This window comes from Carassius carassius, chromosome 9, assembly GCF_963082965.1.
Source record: "Carassius carassius chromosome 9, fCarCar2.1, whole genome shotgun sequence".
In the NCBI taxonomy this organism is placed as follows: Eukaryota; Metazoa; Chordata; class Actinopteri; order Cypriniformes; family Cyprinidae; genus Carassius; species Carassius carassius.
The window spans coordinates 15,536,966-15,555,447 of NC_081763.1; the positions used below are offsets into that span (position 1 = coordinate 15,536,966).

General features: G+C 38.2%; 1 protein-coding gene across 1 annotated transcript; it reads right to left on the bottom strand.

Annotated features, from left to right (window-relative positions):
* Positions 1–1,484: 1,484 nt before the first annotated feature.
* On the bottom strand, positions 1,485–18,031 carry LOC132149066 (ras-related protein Rab-40C). The gene is made up of 6 exons (XM_059557978.1): positions 16,776–18,031; positions 8,718–8,778; positions 6,521–6,581; positions 6,150–6,227; positions 3,548–3,770; positions 1,485–2,375 (listed from the first exon to the last, which is right to left on the bottom strand). The coding sequence occupies exons 1-6, from the start codon at positions 16,915–16,917 to the stop codon at positions 2,101–2,103; spliced, it is 840 nt and encodes a 279-aa protein (XP_059413961.1). The 5' UTR covers positions 16,918–18,031; the 3' UTR covers positions 1,485–2,100.
* Positions 18,032–18,482: the final 451 nt, after the last annotated feature.

Sequence of the window (18,482 nt, forward strand, 5' to 3'; positions counted from 1 at the left end):
TTTACAAATGGGTTCCCACTGCTCCACCAAATCACATTTCCCTTGATCCCGTTCACACAGAAGAAACCGCCACTTTGGCCACTCCAGGAGGGTCTCATCATACTGCCCGACTTAAAAACTATGAGCATTTGTTTTCAAATATAATCCGAGGCTTCTGTTACAAAAACACTTTACAATACAAAAAAAAAAAGAAGATGAAATGGAGCGTTATAAGTTCTAAATCACAGAATTCCTTTTGAGTGTATGATGTGCATATTACAGAGAACAACAACCTTTGCTCTCAGGTGAGAGGGTTAAACTAATACATACGGATTCTGAAGATGACCAAAAAGAAACAAAACAACACTTTTGTAGTATTTCTATAACCACAACCTTTCAGGATTTAAAGATTAAGGTGAGGGTGGGGGGCAATAACACCTTCTTTGGACCCTTTAGTATTTACGTCACCCAACAGATGGACACCAATACGCACAACTGCTCTAAAACACACAACCAATGTGTGCCAGGTTCATTCTATCAACTATAGTGACTGCAAAGGCCTTTAGCAAATAGCTTATAGGTCAAACACGAGAGCTCACAAGCCCTCTGAAGAAGTTTAAAGGCCTCCTGCTAGCAGCCTGTCACTCAGCACACTTTAAACAGGCTTCATTGGGCAGGTCTGCTGCTGGAGGCCGGGGCTCGTCCCTGAGATGAAGGGGTGGAGGAGAGAGGGGAAGAACACTGCAGGGTGGGGGTTTGACGAAATGAAGAGCATCCATTATTCAACAACTACGGCTCATCAGACCTGGAAGCGGAAGGAGGTGCTGAAGATTCCACTTGTGAAATCACCGTTTGATTTGTGCTTGATATTTCGAAGCAAGCTTGAATGGATTTATTATCCTTCATTCTGATATATCTTTAGAGAAACCATGCTGTATGTGAAGATTAAAAGGGCTTCGAGCAAAGACCTGACTTTTGAACTCATGCTACAACACTGAAAACTGGTAGAACACATGGACTTTGAAATCATTGAGCATTTTAGACGGAAAAGTGTAACGGGAAAGTACTGAAAGGTGTGGCAAATGCAGGGTTTGAGTGAGAAAATCAGGCCGCAAGCCGGTTGTGGTATTGAACTCTAGACATAAGAAGAAAGGTAATTATTACAGTACAAGGTTAAACTATTGACATGCAGGACAAAAACAAATCAGAGGAAGTGAGGAGAAGCTGAGACAAAAAAAACCCATTTGCAAATACTGTCCCCTGAGGAGAAGTTTCCTGTAATCCGTGTTTAAGGAGAAGACGGTTCTGACCCAATGACGAATATTTCATCCAACACCATTCAAAATCGGTCAGAGTCTTCAGCGAGGAAAGACGGTGAACAGAAGGTGTCTGGAAATGCTTGTGCCGTCGCTCTCAGCCTAGCGGTCCCACAGTCCACATTCAATAACAGTCACTCTGTTGATTAAGTCATTGTGCAAATGACCAGCAAATTCAAAGACCACCAATTTGCAGTGCAAATCACATTTTTAATGCATCGGTTTATACGCAAGCACTACAAGTAATTTTGCATCAGCCCCCTCTCATTGTTGGTAAGCATGCAAGACCATGTGACCGCGGTACTTCAGTTTTTGCAGGAAGAACAGGCCCCTACAAATAGCAAAAAAGAGGAACATCATATGCAGGGCACTGAGGATAATGAGTATGAGCAAATGAGAACAGAACCAAAGCGAAATATAAGCCCATAAGACAACTTCAAAATGAGGCCTCTCAGCCAATGCAGGGTTTGACCTGCATGGATTCTCCAGCAGAGGGCGCTAACACAGTAGGAAACATGCTGCCAGTGCTCACTGCAACAAAATCAGAGTCTGATGAAGGGTTTCTTTTTATTCATGATCTGTGAGTAAGGAACCAAGTGTACTGCAGCAGTGTGAGGGGAGAGATATAGCCGTCTGTAGCCACAGGAAGTGTTTGTTCACATCCTGCTCTCCCCACACCGGGAGGTGCCACACCTCTGTTGTGCCATCGGCCCAGCCCGTGTTGATTTCCTTGTGTGTTTGTCCGTGTGCACCTGAGTGTTATATAAGCGAGGGAGGGGGGTGGCCCCGCCCCTGTGCCCAGTGGCTAGGAGATCTTACAGTTGTTCCTGGTGCAGTTCTGTGGCGGACTCTGAGGCGGCCGGATGGATTTCGAGCGTTTGAGGCTGTTGCCTTTGCTGCCTCCAGCGGCGGTGGCTAGTGAGTAGGACCGTCCGTGCATCATAACGGCGTTCATGCCGTTGGCCATGGAGAATGACTTCAGATGGCTCTTGATGGCCACAGGAAGCGGCAGCTTATCGATTAGGTGCACAGGGGTGCAGGACACAATGGCACGGCAGCACAAGTCCTGCAGACTGAATACTGCAATGACACAAAGATAAAACACACACACTTGAGTTACAACACAAATTCGATCAGAACGGTCCTGAACAGTTACATAATGAAGCCATAAAGAAAAGGCATGTGATACTCCAGGGATTCAACAGGAGCTGTGATTATTTTTTATTCTCTTTACAAAAGTGATGAGAATGTTTTGAATTATTCAGCATTGCCTCAGCAGATGTTAACACGCTGCCTGCATTTCTTTTCAAATGAAGTCGAATGCAAATGAGAATCACATGGGAAGCCTGACATCGGAATATTAGTTAATTGTGTTAGCACGTGATGTACATGGAAAACCCCTGGGAAGGATGTTTGAGCCCTTTATCAAAAAAAACAACAGCATGGCTTCTGGGGACAGACCAGTCCCGACAATATAATTTAAAGAAATATATCTCACCAATGCTGCATTCATTTGATGATTAAAATAATAATAATAATAATAATGTGAAAAATTACAATTTACATTTTAAAATGTAATTTAAATATTTTAAAATGTAATAAATTATGCTGATTTGGTGCCCAAGAAACATTTTACAGTATTATCAATTATAAAAACAGTTGTGCTGCTTAATAACTTTGTGGATAAATCTTCTGTAAAATTAGTTTTTTTGTAACAATATAAATGTCTAAAACTTTTGATCAATTTAAAAGCACCTTTGCTGAACAAAAGTATACAATTCTTCCAAAGCGCAGACCTCTGAATGATAATGGAATAGAATCTTATTTTGCTTCTGCATGAACAGCCGAGGAGAGCAATAAAGAGTGTAAATCGCTGTCATTTTAAAAGGCATGTTGAGAGTGCTTCCCGTTCTCAGAACTGCAGGATGCTGCTTCTGCTAAACCGCTCATCTGAGGCACTGTGAGGTCTCATGGGAAAATTCCACATAAGTGGAAACAGACAGAGAAAGAAGAGCTTTGCTGAAAGCTTTCTGCCTCTAATTACACGGCTCTGGACGACATACAGTGTGGTTTTCTATGCTAATGGAAAGCTATGCCGATCATGCCAGTCTTCCTGCATCACTGTATTTGTGCAACTCCGTTCTAAAATACCAGAAAGAATCAACATTTGTGTCACTTTTTTTATAGATTTCAAAGTGAAGAGATGTTGGTGCATTGGTCTATCATTGAACACATGCTTGAGGAAGCCTCACCTCTGTTGGGCCTCCAGAACTTCTCCATGCCGTGCCTCATTAGCACGATGCGCGACAGCTCTGTAAACGACTCGATGACGTTGAAGTTGCAGAGGGGACTCACTTCGAAAAACGTCATGCCATTCTTTTCTGCATATGCCCGTGCCTGTTCTGTGGGGACCTGTCGCTTGAACGCCAGGTGCAGCCGGTTACCCACAAGAATACGGGGTACACCAGGTGCGTGCTGAGGACAGAGACAGAGACAAGAAAGTGGGTTAAAAAAGGGGGGATGGGAGGACCAGAGAGATGAGAACGAGGGAGATCGACAGTACTATCACTGTCACAAACAGTGTCACAGATGGACGGCCTCATTTATTTATTCAATGAGGCCTGTCATATCTGTGCCTTTCTCGAGTCCACAGAGAAAACAGCACTCACTCACCTGTAGGGGATGTACTGTCCAGTCACAAGTAAAAAAATAAATAAATAAAAATTCACACTCAAGTCTCAAATCTTATTCTTTGCATCCTGAATCTCAAATGCTCCGAAAGACGTATATCAGTTATTAGTTGATATGCGCCGATCACGATCAGCCGATCGTTATGCGCATCTCGTCAGTAAATCCGGTTCTCTAATCAGCGGTAAATTCTATCATGTGCGTGATTTCACATAGAGCAGCTGTTAACTGAGATGCGCAAATCCACGTTCATTTTCAGCGTTTATTTGCGCATCTTCTCAGTTAACAACGGCTCTGTGTAGTAACAGCTGCTCTATGTGAAATCACGCACCTAATAGAATTTACCGCTGATTTGAGAACCGGCTTTACTGACGAGATGCGCATTAACGATCGGCCGATCGTGATCAGAGCACCCCTACCTTAAATCATTAAAAATACAAAAAAATTTATCTAACACTTAAATCTCAGAAAAGAATATCAAATTTTCCATTCTGTGCATTATAATGTTGCCTAAATTCACTTTTACATTTAAAACAAAATGACTGAATTTACTGTTTAGGACTACATTTAAAATAATAACTGCATTATTGTATTGTGTGTGTGTTAGAAGTACATGGTTACTGGCCTGTTATCAGCTTATTGCTATTGGTTAGAATATTCATATCAGTTCATCATTACTCACAAGACTAAATGCCATTTAAATTGGCTCCATTAAATGCCATTCAGTTTCATCTGGTCTAAGTGGATGTTGTTCGGGCAGAATCAGCTGCAAAGTGGACCAGAAATTATGCTGAAAGTCAAAACTTTTGTACTTTTGGAAAGACGCGAGTCAAATAACAAGGTTTCAATCCATTTTTAAATTACGTCTCACAGATGAATAATAATAATGTTACCATTAATAATGTTTTATTGGCAGCAATAAAAAAAAAAAGGTATACTAGTAATATATATGGATTAATATTTCTACATTACCCTTTTTTTAATAGATTCAATTTTTTTTATAGCGAGGATGCATCAAAAGTGAAAGTAAAGACATGTATAATGTTAAAAAAATATTTCCATTTCATATAAATGCTGTTCTTTTGATCTCTCCTGAAAATGTACCAGTTTCCACAAAAATATTAAACAGCACAGGTGTTGTCAACATCAATAAGAAATGTTACTCAAGCAGCAAATTAGAATGATTTCTGAAGCATCATGTCACAATGAAGATAAATTACATGTTATAATAAATTAAAATAGGCAACAGCTATTTAAAAATTTAATATTTAACAATATTACTGGTATTATTGTATTTCTGATCAAACAAATGCAGTCTTGGTGAACATAAGGGACTTTCAAAAACAAAAAAAAATATCTTACCGACCTCAAACTTTTAAATGGTAGTGTAAATAATTTGCAAACATATCTATAAAACTAAAATGCCTCAACCTTAAATTACAAAATGTTTATCAGGTGACTGCTAGAGACCTCAAAAGTTTCCTCCCTTTACTGATTTGAAGCTTCCTGAGCGAAGCACTGCACCATGCACCCTTCTGAAGCTCAGCAAGGTCAAAGCTCATTCTGGAATGAAATGACTCACTGTGAATCATTAGCTTAAATCTGACTCAAGTAAATGCTGCAAAGTCAAAGCAGAGCCTCAAGTATTCTAATATTTCCCGAAGCAGGTCAAAAGTCCCCAAGTTTACGTCTCTTGTGCTAACTAATACAACACGCTCTCTCTTTCTGTCATGTGTGTGGTTTGTGCTTTCTGCAGCTCTTTGTGTGAAGAAGTCTTCAGTCATACAACAAATACACACTCCCTAAGCACAGATATCCACACATTAAATATCTGCAAGCACACAATATTCTCAAACAAGGAAGGAAGAGAGCGTAACAGAGTAGCCTGAAAGGAAGGTGGCTGTAGTAAGAGAGGACATCCCTTCTGGATATCAAACACAGCAACAGGAAGAGGAGGAGGAAAGGAAAGGAGAGTCACTGTGACACTGTATGGTACGAGTCTGGCTTTAAATTGCTGTAACTTTGAACAATATTCTTTTACAAATACACACATGTGCAGTAAGCGAGGACGACTTCTATCTATCAGTCTCAAGCTTAAAGCACACATGACTAGGGGTATAGTTGAGATCTCACTTCCTGTTATCATAAGGAGAGGATTAATTTTACCTCATCAATCTCCCTGATCCAGCGGTCTATCCCGTCAAAAGACCAGCGGTTGGTGATGTCATACACCAACAGGATCCCCTGTAAAGGACAAACAAACATGCATTGTTAGCCGGTATCCTGTTCACGCAGTGAAGAGGGATGTTAACAACACTTGCACATGAACTGTACTCTACAAAACCATTTCAACACACTCCAAGCCCACTAGTGAATTTGTCGTCTTTTTTTGGATTCAGACGTTTGAACCCAACTGTATATAAACGCATTATGTGAACTGTATGTCATGCATGTCCATTTTTGCCTTTAGCAAAGCACATCCTCCAAGCAAGAACAAACGGTAAAGCTCGAAGACTAAAAGTGCCTTTTTTTTTTACCTGCGCTCCCCTGGAGTATGACCTGAAAATGGTGCAGAACCTGCCTTGCCCCGAGGTGTCCCTAAAAGCAAACAGAGACAAGTCAGGACAAACAGCCTGTAAACACTACGTCAGTTAAGCTTGATACATGAGCTCTGTTGCAAAACAGTGAGCTTCCTTCATAGACGGTATTTTAAGGCATCATTAGAGCATTTATAATGTGAAAGCTGTTGTAAAAGGTGGGCATCAAAATTATGCAGCCTTCTAAGTTACCTTCTTTTGGCCACAATTAATTTCTTAGCAAAGGTGGCAAAACCAGAATGCACTGAGACAAGCTCTGTGAAAAATTCATCCAGTATGGCAGATGATTATGAGAAAATCTTAAACATAGTTATTTGTGTGCTATCCATTTCCTATGCTTTTAAGAGTATAGCATTAATATTAACAACATGCTAACATCAAACTAATGCTCCATGCTTCAGCACTATATGTGTAGCACTGAGAGTTAATGCCTATGAAAAGCGTTCCAAATCGGTCACTTAAGAGGTTCTATTTTAGTTACAATGATCCCTTAAAAGGCAGCTGCCTATGTAGGCAGTAAATAGAAAGGTGGCTCACTACTTGGAGCTTGAAATCGACACTGTTTTGGACACAGTACAGTACAGAGTTTAAAGTTAACCCAAATACAAGATGACTCAGGCACTTGTGTTGGTGTCACAGACTAGAAAAACGAGTTTTCCACTGTGACACGTCTGCGCCCAAATAACCTTTCCAGCTGCCTACACTCTCTAGCTGTGAGAACTTTCTCACACAGTTAAGCTAGTCGTAATGAGGTGGAAAGTGTTAAATAAATCTGCATAAAAAAGTCCAAAGTGGCAGATGCATTTCTAAAGATGTGGGACTGAACCCACTCTAAGGGAAAGATGTTTAGTGGTGCACTTCCAGAATCACATCAGAGAGCTCATCAGATATAACTTGGATCTGAAACGTGCATTAGCAAAGATAGATGTAGGTTGAGATTAAAGCCCTTTGGAGATACTCTACAAGGAATATGCCGTAAGAAGCTCCATTACTACAAAGCATTACATTATATAGCCCAGCACATTACAGTAGACAATGGTAATTTCCTTAAGTGTTTTGAGAATGGCTCCTCAGGCATTTACCACACTGTGTGTTAATGCTAATGAGCTTGTTGTTTGTCTTCATAATGTGTAATTCTGCTGTTTTATACTCCAATGCCTTCCTGATAAGGAAACTTTACTTTTTCTCTGTGGAAGTGGCAAAATGCTTTTATGGCTGTTATGGCTCCAGATTTCTTAGCCTCCTTCAGTTAATGGAATGTTTTCTTTGATGATTTATGAGCTGCAATTGTGTATGTTATATATTTATACATAAAAAATAAATATGTATACGTATCTTTGCGTGTGTGTGTAATGGTACATACTAAACATTTTTTGATTATTTTAAAAGAAACAAGTGGCAAAACTTTCAAATTCTGTCCATTTTTTCAGGAAATTTAGTTCAATTGGCAGCGTAGCGTGCGAGTGAACGTGACCATCCCATCACTTACTACTGCTTATAGCACAAAAAAGACATAACTGAACATCGAAAGAACTTATTGGAATGTATCACATCCCATTATCACTCAATCAGTGTTTCAGCCAAGTCACATTTACCTCAGGAAATTCATTCAGTGTCCACAGCTCGCTAGTTCATGAGAGAAAAGTCTAGAGAAGAGCATTTTGCTAAATATATGACCTCTATTAGCATGTACATTCATTATATTTTGCTTAACCAGTAAGTGATGTCTTATTGTGTGTTTATATAAAACTCAAGAAAGGTTATAACAGCCAATCTTTAAAGTATTATATTGTGGAAACTTAATTTTATAATAAGATTTACATTTAGGAGAGATTTAGAACAAATCTAAAATGTATTTGAGCCTTTACAAATAATGTCTTAAATATTTTAGCTATTAAATTTTTTAAGTATTTTAATTAATAACAATACTACTACTAATAATACTATTATAAATATTATATAGTAAAATATTATATATTATTTTTATTTCACCATGAGATTTTCATTGTTAATTTTCATTGCGATGAAAAGACAGCGAGCTGTCTGTGGAATGAAGCCTGATTATAACGCAACTTAGCGGGTGATGCATTGTTCAGTGTTGAGGGGAACAACAAGACCGGAGTTGTGATCCACTTACCAAAGCTCTAGTTTCACTCTCCGCCCATCCAACAGGATCGTGGTGGTCTTATAGTCGATTCCTGCAGAATGAGAGACAGAGAACACTTAGATAAGACACGTACCTGTCTGTCTGCCATCAGATATCTACTGAAAAGTAAACTCTAGACAAGATCAGGAACTCCAAAAGCTTCGGCCGTCACCATGATTGCATTTGGTGTACTGGCTAATTTAATTCTCAGCCAATTCTTCCTTTCATTAGAAGGCACTAAAGCTGAAATGACCATCTTGATAATGACTGAGCACATTCAGTGGAGAGCTTGACAGCTGCAACCAATCTGCAGTTACTTAATGCTTTCATAGCTGAAATGTGACCAGGACGCTTCCCATAAGGCGATTACTATGACTGCTTATCTGCATTTATCATTCACAAAATGGAAAACTAAATACAGTACGGTCTCCATCAACTGAATGGCAATATCTGCATTTTTGCAGCATTCAAAATGGTTTTGTAATTTAATAGCCAGCTCTGTCTCTAACAAAGGCTCACTGCGTCTCTTTTCATACAGGCCTGTGTCTGTAATATTCACCATGCCATGAGTCCTTGTCTCAGTAGATCATCATCTTTTTGCACACTTGAGAAATCTGATTATATATAATGCTGACAACATGGACATGGACTCGTCACCAGCCTGGAGTGGTCGGGGAGAGTTTATTCATCATAATGAGAGTGGTTTTGGCCATTGCTTCCTCTGGTACATCAGCTTTGTTCCTCTGTGATTAGAGGCAAAAACAAAGTCCTCTTTTGTTGACAGCAACTGGTCAAGTCGCTTTTTTTTTTTTTTTTTTAATTAATTGCTCAGCATTACAGCAGAAAATTAACTAATATTAATAGAAATTAAAAAGATCCAGTTATCAGTTTTTCACTACTTTTGTTAAATCGTGCATCTCTACGGCAGAGGCTTTAAAAAGAGAAAAGGAAGGGGAAAGAAGGGACGGTCATCTTTTTTAAGATACTTGGTAAAGCTTTGATGACTCTCAAACAGAACATGTCTGAAGGGGAGTCTGCTCTCACGCTCCGTTAGAAAGGCAGCGTAAGATCTCCTGACAAGCGAATGTCGGCTGCTTCTGATCGCATAGGTTTCTTCAGTCCTCCATTATTAAACATCTACAAGAGAATGTAACGAGGGAAAATAACACAGACCTAAAAAGAACCACTGGGTCTGATTCTCTGCTGCTCTCGATCCTGCTGTGCTCTTAAGCAGGGCAGCACATCAAGCCAAAGGCGCATCGCACTTCCTTCCTCTAGCATCCCTCCTCCTACGTTCTGGGTATTTTTACGGGCAGATGGCTCGGTTAAGCAGCCTGACAAGGGCAGTATGGTGTAATTATCATCTCAGATTCCAGCACAGGCCTCAGGCCGAGACTTCCCAGCCATGCTGAGAAAAGACATCCTGAAACGGCTTGTTTTGAGGAAGAGCCTGGAAGTGAAAGCTCCAGCAAGACTTGAGGACACGGGAGAAGGATCAAGTGGACAGTGACATGTGCGGGCATGTTTAATTTGATTTCAACAGCCTATTATCAATGGACAGGGGAAACAAAAAATGTTTTCAACAGGAGAATGTAGCAATGTTGTATTTTTTCATAGCAGGAGGCCTTTGCTTTCAGAGCATGATGTCTTCGTGTCTCATTGTTTGGTTTATTCATAACATATATAGATGCTGTGAATTGCAATATGCCCAGCTACGCGAGAGTAAGAGAGTAATTTCAAACACTGCGAGCACATGAGAGCAATGAAACAAACATGCCTGAGGCTGAGAAAGGTAGAAAAGCTGGTTTCACTGAGACCCTTCTTTCAACAGGAGCTTGTGTTTGTGTGTTTAAACAGCACACAACATGACTCTGACTTACATATATGATCACCACTTCATTCATCAGAGGGTGAAGAAATGTGGAAATTCGCTGTCCACAAAAAATTCAACACAATGAGAGCAGGGTCATAATGAAGTCTTTTTGAGGACTTGAAGGTTTTGCTAAAAATAAAACATTCAGAGTAACTCTGTCTGAGGTTTAGCTGCAAGGCTGATTTTAGGCATCATTTTAGTTAAAGAAATAATGGAAAACTGTGACTATAACTGTACTTTTGGCACACACTCAGCCTGTCTTGTAATGCTTGTTTATATTCACGCGCGGCTCCACACCACACGTCTCCATGAAGCAGAAGCTTGATTTTGCTAAATTAAAATTGCTAAGCAAATCGAAATGTCAAAAAAAATGTACCCCAAATCGCACAGCCCTAGATTCAAGCGCATCATTCTGTTCATGGGATGTGAACAACTGCTTTGTGCCACTCCGTATCAGAGCCTTTCATATTATCATACCAGCAAAATCACAAGAGGTCAAACAGGTTCATTAAAACGGTTGATTCATTCGAAGACTAGGCAAGTGACTACTGTCTTCATGAATGGGTTACTGAATAACTGACTCATCTGATAAGTTAAAAAAATGGATTCATTCAGAATCAAAACACTGCTGTGTTGCTCAGAGACACAGTTCTGCTGTGGCTTTGATTGAAACTTCGTCAGCGAAATTGAGCAAAACCAGTCAATTTTCCATTACAAACTGCAAACTTTGAGTCTGTTTAACTCACAATGAAGAACTTCCACGCCGACGACGTTTACATGCGTTTACATCCGTCAATACAGGGATGGGTAGATTGATCCATAAATATAGATACTTTTGATACTGCTGTTAACATAACATTTCTGTCACATGCTTGAGGCATTCGCCACACCTCGCTTTTCAGACTGATGAGCTTTGTAAAAAACGATGCGTTTCAGAGGAGAAACAATGATGTACAGTATGTGGAAAATAATGTTTTTTTTTACCTTAAAATGCATAAACGCTTTTAACCCTCTGGAGTCTAAGGGTATTTTTGGGGCCTGGAGAAGTTTTGTCATGTCCTGACATTTTATCTTTTTTCAGTTTCTTATAAATATCTAAATGGTTAAAGTCTAATCTCACTGTAATCAGCACAAACTGGGCTATAATATGTGAAATGCATGTATGTACATGATTGTGTTTTTGAGGAAAAAAATGTTATGCGTCGTTAGTAAAAAAACAAAAAATGTTAAATCACTTGAATAAGGCCATAAAACACATAAAGAACATTGGTTCCCGGGATTTTTGAGAACTGGAGCTTGTAGCCTATAATTTTTCTTTCTAAATTATGTGAAAATCATCTTATTTACTCACTCACAGAAAACAATATATTGATTTAAATTTTCTAAGACACTTTTTGTTGGTAAAAGTAATATGCGAATAGGCATCAACTATCATGAATATCGTTGTGATTTACACCTGAGAAGACAAAGGCCTGCATAATGAGCTGCATAATGAGCCTCTCAGTCAGCTGTGCCACTGTGAGTGAGGAGTTACAAGAAAGAATGTGAGGACAAAATAAATCTATATAATTTTATTTTTGTAGTTTATATATATATATATATATATATATATATATATATATTAGGGCTGTCGCGATAACCGCAATATTGTAATACCGCGCTATTGACAAGCAAACCGCAGAGGAAAGATAGCAACCGAAGAAACCGCGGCAACCGCAGTGTTCAGGTTTTTTTTTTTTTTTTTTTAATGAGGCTGTGGCCTTATTGTTTTTTTTTTCAATTTGTCACTGTGCATTCAATGTTAAATAAATTATATTAATGATACAATATGGTCACGACTGTAATTTTCTCGTGAGCCGTTGTAGCTTTATGGTGCTGCGTTAGTTTTGAATAGGCCGGCTGAAACGATGGGAGGCGCTCGATCTCGTCCCAAAACCTAATGTCACGTTGCCAGTTTGGGAACATTTTGGCTTTCAACCCAATGAAAAGGACGAGCCAGCGAATATAGATGAGCCGATATGCAAAATGTGCTTCAAAAAAGGTTCCTGTGACACTGCAATACATCCAATTTGAGGTCATCAGGACATTCTAAAACGCTTAACGGGAAAAACGCTTATCGTGGTTTAATGTACCAATACAGTGATATTAACAGACCAAACTCACTAAACATCATATTAATAAAGTATATTATCTACAAAAAATCAGATGATCCCTGAATATGAATTCAACGCGTTTAATAACACGTTAAGCCTTTTCCTCTCATAGAAAACCATCATAAGGCTTAACGTGTTATTAAACGACTTGCATTCATATTCAGGGATCATCTGTTTTTTTGTTTTGTTTTTTGTACATTGTATACTACTTTATTAGTATAATGTTTAGTGAGTTTGGTTTTTAAAAATCACTGTCTTAGTACATTAAGCCACATTAAGCGTTTTCTTAGGCTTAACGTGTTATTAAACGAGTCAAAAAGAACAGCTGAGACCGGCCGACAGTTAGGAGTAGCTGAAGCCTTTGCGAAATCTGTAAAATACAGCCGTGAAAGTAACAGGCATACCTGCTGAAGTCACGGACAACCTCCGCGTCAGTGCCCATACCCAAGAGAGCGTGAGCAGATAACGAGCTCACACGCTATCTGCATGAGGAGTGCATCGACTCCAGCGCGAATCCACTGTCCTGGTGGGCCAGTGGTGACGCGATAATCAGTCTAGATTTCCGCTGCTGTCCAAAGTTGCGCGCACATACATGTAATACATGTTAGAACTTGATTTCTTAAAAAAAAAAAAAAAAAAAATATTGGAAAACGCATGTTTTTGTTGCTGTTTGGCATTTAAAAAAAAATAAAAACGTCTCTGTCAGTTAAAAAAAGCAACAATATATGCTACATAACTCAACGATAGAGCTTTGTATGCAGCAAAATCAGGATAAATTAGGTATGTAAAAAAAATAAATAAAAAAAAAATAAAAAACGGCGGTAATACCGCATATCGCGCTATTGAGCCACCCATAATAACCGCAGGGGAAATTTCTTAACCGCGACAGCCCTAATATATATATATATATATATATATATATATATATATATATATATATATATATATAATTTAGATTATATTACATATATTTAATTATCCCACAACATAATTTAATATTAACTTGGGGAAGCAGTTAAACAGTTTATTAGGAACAATCAAAGCTGACTGAAACTAATTTTTTTTGCATCATTACTCCAGTCACACAATCCTTCAGAAATCCTTTTAACAATCTTATTTTCTACAAAAAAAAAAAACATTATTATTATTATTATCATTATTATTATTATTATTATTGATGTTGAAAAGAGCTGATAATATTTTTCAGGTTTTTTAGGGAGGATAAATTAAAAGAACACCATTTTTTGTTACATTTGTTACAGTTACATTTATTTGTTACATTTATATTATTTACATCAAGCTTTTGAATGGTATAGTATTGTATATTGTTATTGAAACTTCATAATATTTCACTTAATTATACATTTAGTCAGTAATTATAGTTTGGAAAAAGTCTAACTAGTAAAATGTTTACACGTTATTTGAAAACTAGTACAAGTATATAAATAAATAAAAAGAGACTTACTCATGTTTATGATCTCTGCTGAATAAAGTGCTTCATTCTTTTTTTTTCTGAGGAAATCCATTTCTTAAATCCTCAACCACATCAAATCTTTTTGGGGTGAATTATGTCTTATTCCTCTCATCGCGAAGCAAACAGTAAAATAAACACTTGAAGAACAGGCTCGCTGCTTTTTCTTCTGTGTGGACGTATTCAAGCCGCGCGCTACAGTTTGAATTGGAATAGCGCGTTCAGCGCGGGGGCGTGGTCACAGATATAATGAAGGGAGACATGAAAAACGGACATCGCATTGTTTTCATATGGATTACTTTATCACAGAATATTTGTTTTCGGCAGCACTTCGTTGAGTATTCACGGAGTTACAGTTCATTTTAATGAAGTGTTTGTAAATGAAGATCAGCGCAGACAAAGGCTGCAGACAGCACACCTTGTTTGTTATCTTTATTTTATAAGTGCACAAAGTTTTGTTGTTATGTCTGTATACAAAAAAAAGTAGACCCTTTACAGATTCGATTGATGTATTGCTCTTATCTTTACGATTAAAACTGAAAGTGTAATTTAAGTTCTTCTCGGGGTTATCAGGAGAAAATGGCTCATAAAGCGTATATGCGTTAATCGACTCCAGAGGGACACCAAATACACAAAATAGTCATTTTTAGGAAAATATGACCGCTTTAAAAGATACATTTAGTTTAGTCTAGTTTAGAGCTATCGGTATCGACATCAACAATATTGGGCTCAAAAATATCTGACTGAAAATAAAATAAGAGGTATCGCCCATCCCTAGTCAAAATGGACCAGCTGTGAGATGAGGTGTGTTTGATTTGAAGCAGCAGTGTGCAGACCAATCAGATATCAAAGAACGACGAGAGCGATTCGAAAGCATGCAGCATCAATTCTTGGCTCATTAACATTTTTCCAATTAAGAGCAATTATTCGTTTAGCTTGTAAAATACACATTTCAATGAATCTGACCTCTTTACTTTGTAAGAGAGGACTTACAGGATACATACCCAAAATAAAAAGCTTAGGATCCAGTGGTAATTTCTTTGACAGAATTTGGTCAATCAAATCAATTATACTTTGCCAAAAAGGCTACTCTTTCTCGCATTCCCATATGCAGTGGTACAGTGTACCTTTTGCCACATTACACTTTATACAGGTATCAGGAATATTATCATTAAACTTGTATGCAACCGGTTCTTGACTCGAGAACGAGTCAATCTTTCGTTCGTTATCTGGCTCGGCTCGGTGTTCATCTTCAGTTCTCTCTTCACAGCAGTTCATATTCCGGGATGTTGCTTTATTTTGACTCAGAGGGAGTGTCAGCCACGTTAAAAAATTTAACAGCTTAAGTCATTTGTGGATTAATGCTTATTGGAAACGCAAACCGTTTCAAACGATTCAGTTCGATTTGGTGAACTGTTTCAAGAAGAACCGGTTAAATCAAATGATTCGTTCGTGAACCGGATATCACTACACATGAACGTGCTCACAACAGACCCGGAAGAGAAGACAATGCTGAATAAAGTCATAGTTTTTTTTTTTTTGGACCAAAATGTATTTTCGATGCTTCAACAAATTCTAACTGACCCTCTGATGTCACATGGACTACTTTTGAAGATGTTTTTCTTACCTTTCTGGACATAGACAGTATACCGTACATAGGTTTTCAATGGAGGGATTGAGAGCTCTCGGACTAAATCTTAAATATCTTAAACTGTGTTCCGAAGATGAACGGAGGTCTTACAGGTTTGGAACGACATGAGGGTGAGTCATTAATGACATCATTTTCATTTTTGGGTGAACTAACCCTTTAATACTCAAAATATTTTACTAGTGCTGTCAAACGATTAATCGCATCCAAAATAAAAGTTTTTGTTTACATAATATATGTATGTGTACTGTGTATATGTATTATGTATATGTAAAAACACATGCAATATATATTTAAGAAAAATGTTAGTTTATATATCATATATTTTTATATATAATATAAATTATATGAATATTAAAAAAACATGTAAATACATGCAGATATTTTAGAAATATATATGGAATGTGTTTGTATTTATTATATACATAATAAATATACACAGTACACAGACATTATATTATGTATGCAAAAACTTTTAGTTTGGATGCGATTAATCACGATTAATCGTTTGATAGCACTATATTTCACTAAATGGGTTATTTTAACATGCTTTCAGATGGAGCAGCATTTACTACATAGCCGTAGTTCACAGAGAAGCTATGCAAACAGCTGTCCTTATTGCGAATGATTTCTTTGATTTAATTAGTTTTTTTTTTGCGTAACTTGTCAGTGAACTTCGGATCTGTTTAGTAAATGCTGCTCCATCTGAAAGCACTTGATTTACTGATGATTTACTGCTGATCACAGAACCGGCTTTACTAACAAAATGCACATTACAATCGCATTCGATTAATCGTGCAGCCCTAGCTTACAGAGCAACGGCCCTGATGTGAGATCATTCTGACTGAAGGATGTGTTATTCGCGTTCTGCGTGAAGATGTCTGGAAAGTGCTGACTAACTCACCGCTGCTGTAGGCATATGGAGACTCAGCAGATCCATCTTGAAGGCTGTCCAGGATCTCTCCTTTTCCCACATCACTGTCTCCCACCAGAAGGAACTTGAGCAGGTAGTCGTAGCTCTTCACAGGGCTGCCCTGGGTGCCCATGACTGCTCACATAGAGCCAGAGTCAGAGCAAAGAACAGGAGACAACTGTGTGTGTCCCTCTCTGATGCCAAAGATGGACCCTGACTTCTCCAGAGCTACGGGGGTCAATGAGGCTCTGGTGTCAGGTCTATGTTTGAAAGGGCGTAAGGCCAAATCCGCAGGCACACCAAAAACAAACTATATCCCACCCTTCCAGTCCAGATCTAGAAGTGTTTAATCTTTAAAATGCCCAGCCGTATTCACTCTTACAGTCTTAACATATCAATGTTTAAATCCTTCAGTGACTGGCAAACTGAACAGTTAAGTTGTTTACATGTCTTCACACAAGCTCTAATGATCGTTAATGATACAAGATTAAAATAACACACGTAAAGTTCTGAATTTTTCTTTACCAAAACATATTTCATCGTGGCAAGTTATTGCTATAATATAAAAGCAATTGAGCTATCGAGCATGCATTGTTAGCATGCGCCTGCAAAGCTGTCAACAGAAAGAAATAATCTCATTACAATGTTATCTAGTAACCACCTGTGAGGTTATGTCAATATTACTAATTAGAACGTATATTTGTAAAACTAATTAGAACACATTAAAGACGCGCCGTTGTTCAGACGGAGTAACACAGCATCGGCTAGCGCTACTAACAGTTAGCTATGAGCCAAGCGAGTCAACAACAGGCGCATAACGTCGATTTTACACCATAATTCTCTAGTCCAGCATAAACTCCTCACAATTACAGTATATTCCTGTTGAAATGTGAGAAAGAAACTTTAGGCTGACAAAAAGAAGATTTCCACAGTCGCGCTTCAACTAGCTTGAGCAGCCGATGCTAGCGCGTCTGACACAAATCATAGCTCCTCTTCTGTTTTCCTCTGAACAGCAAAGATTGGTGTAATTTTTTGGTGTAATCTCTGGGCGTTATCAGGCGGTTCTGGGACGAGCCGCGGAAGGTAAGGGATTAAACGATTATCCGAGCCGCTGGATATTATTGCTCTCGGATATCCAAATATGTCCCATGTTCTCTCACGCAGGAGAGAGAGAGATCACACACACACTGTCACGCTGAGCTTTCACCTCTGCTGCGCACCGACTGACTGAACCAGTAGCTCCCCCTATACACACACACACACACACACTCACACACACACACACACACACACACACACGCTGTGACTACAGTTCCCTACATAGACAATAGTCTATTTGGCCATCAAACTACTGTTTATTTTTACATGCATCAGTATCAATACACACAGTAAAAGCGCAAACCGGGAAACACAAACAGATGCTAATAAAGTAGTTAATATAAGTATACTATAATACAAATATTTATATAAACGTAAAATAAATACTTAAATTATAGTTAATAAATAGGTGACAAGGTTAACGAATATTTACTATAAGTATAATTTAAATATAGTGCAATAAATGAATCGATATATATATTTTTTAAAGTGACAATGTTAATAAAATGAACTATTTGGTATTTAAAATATTTAATTTAAATATTTTGAAACAAAGTGAAAATTTATGAAAATATGATTTAATATCTGGTATAATTAAAA

Bases quoted from the DNA above. Each gene is read 5' to 3' on its own strand.
- LOC132149066 (XM_059557978.1), bottom strand. From the start codon at position 16,917: ATGGGCACCCAGGGCAGCCCTGTGAAGAGCTACGACTACCTGCTCAAG. The intron at 3,771-6,149 runs GTAAAATTAATC...CTCTGTCCTCAG, and splicing joins GGATCAGGGAGATTGATGAG to CACGCACCTGGTGTACCCCG. The intron at 2,376-3,547 runs GTGAGGCTTCCT...GTGTCATTGCAG, and splicing joins GTTCTGGAGGCCCAACAGAG to TATTCAGTCTGCAGGACTTG.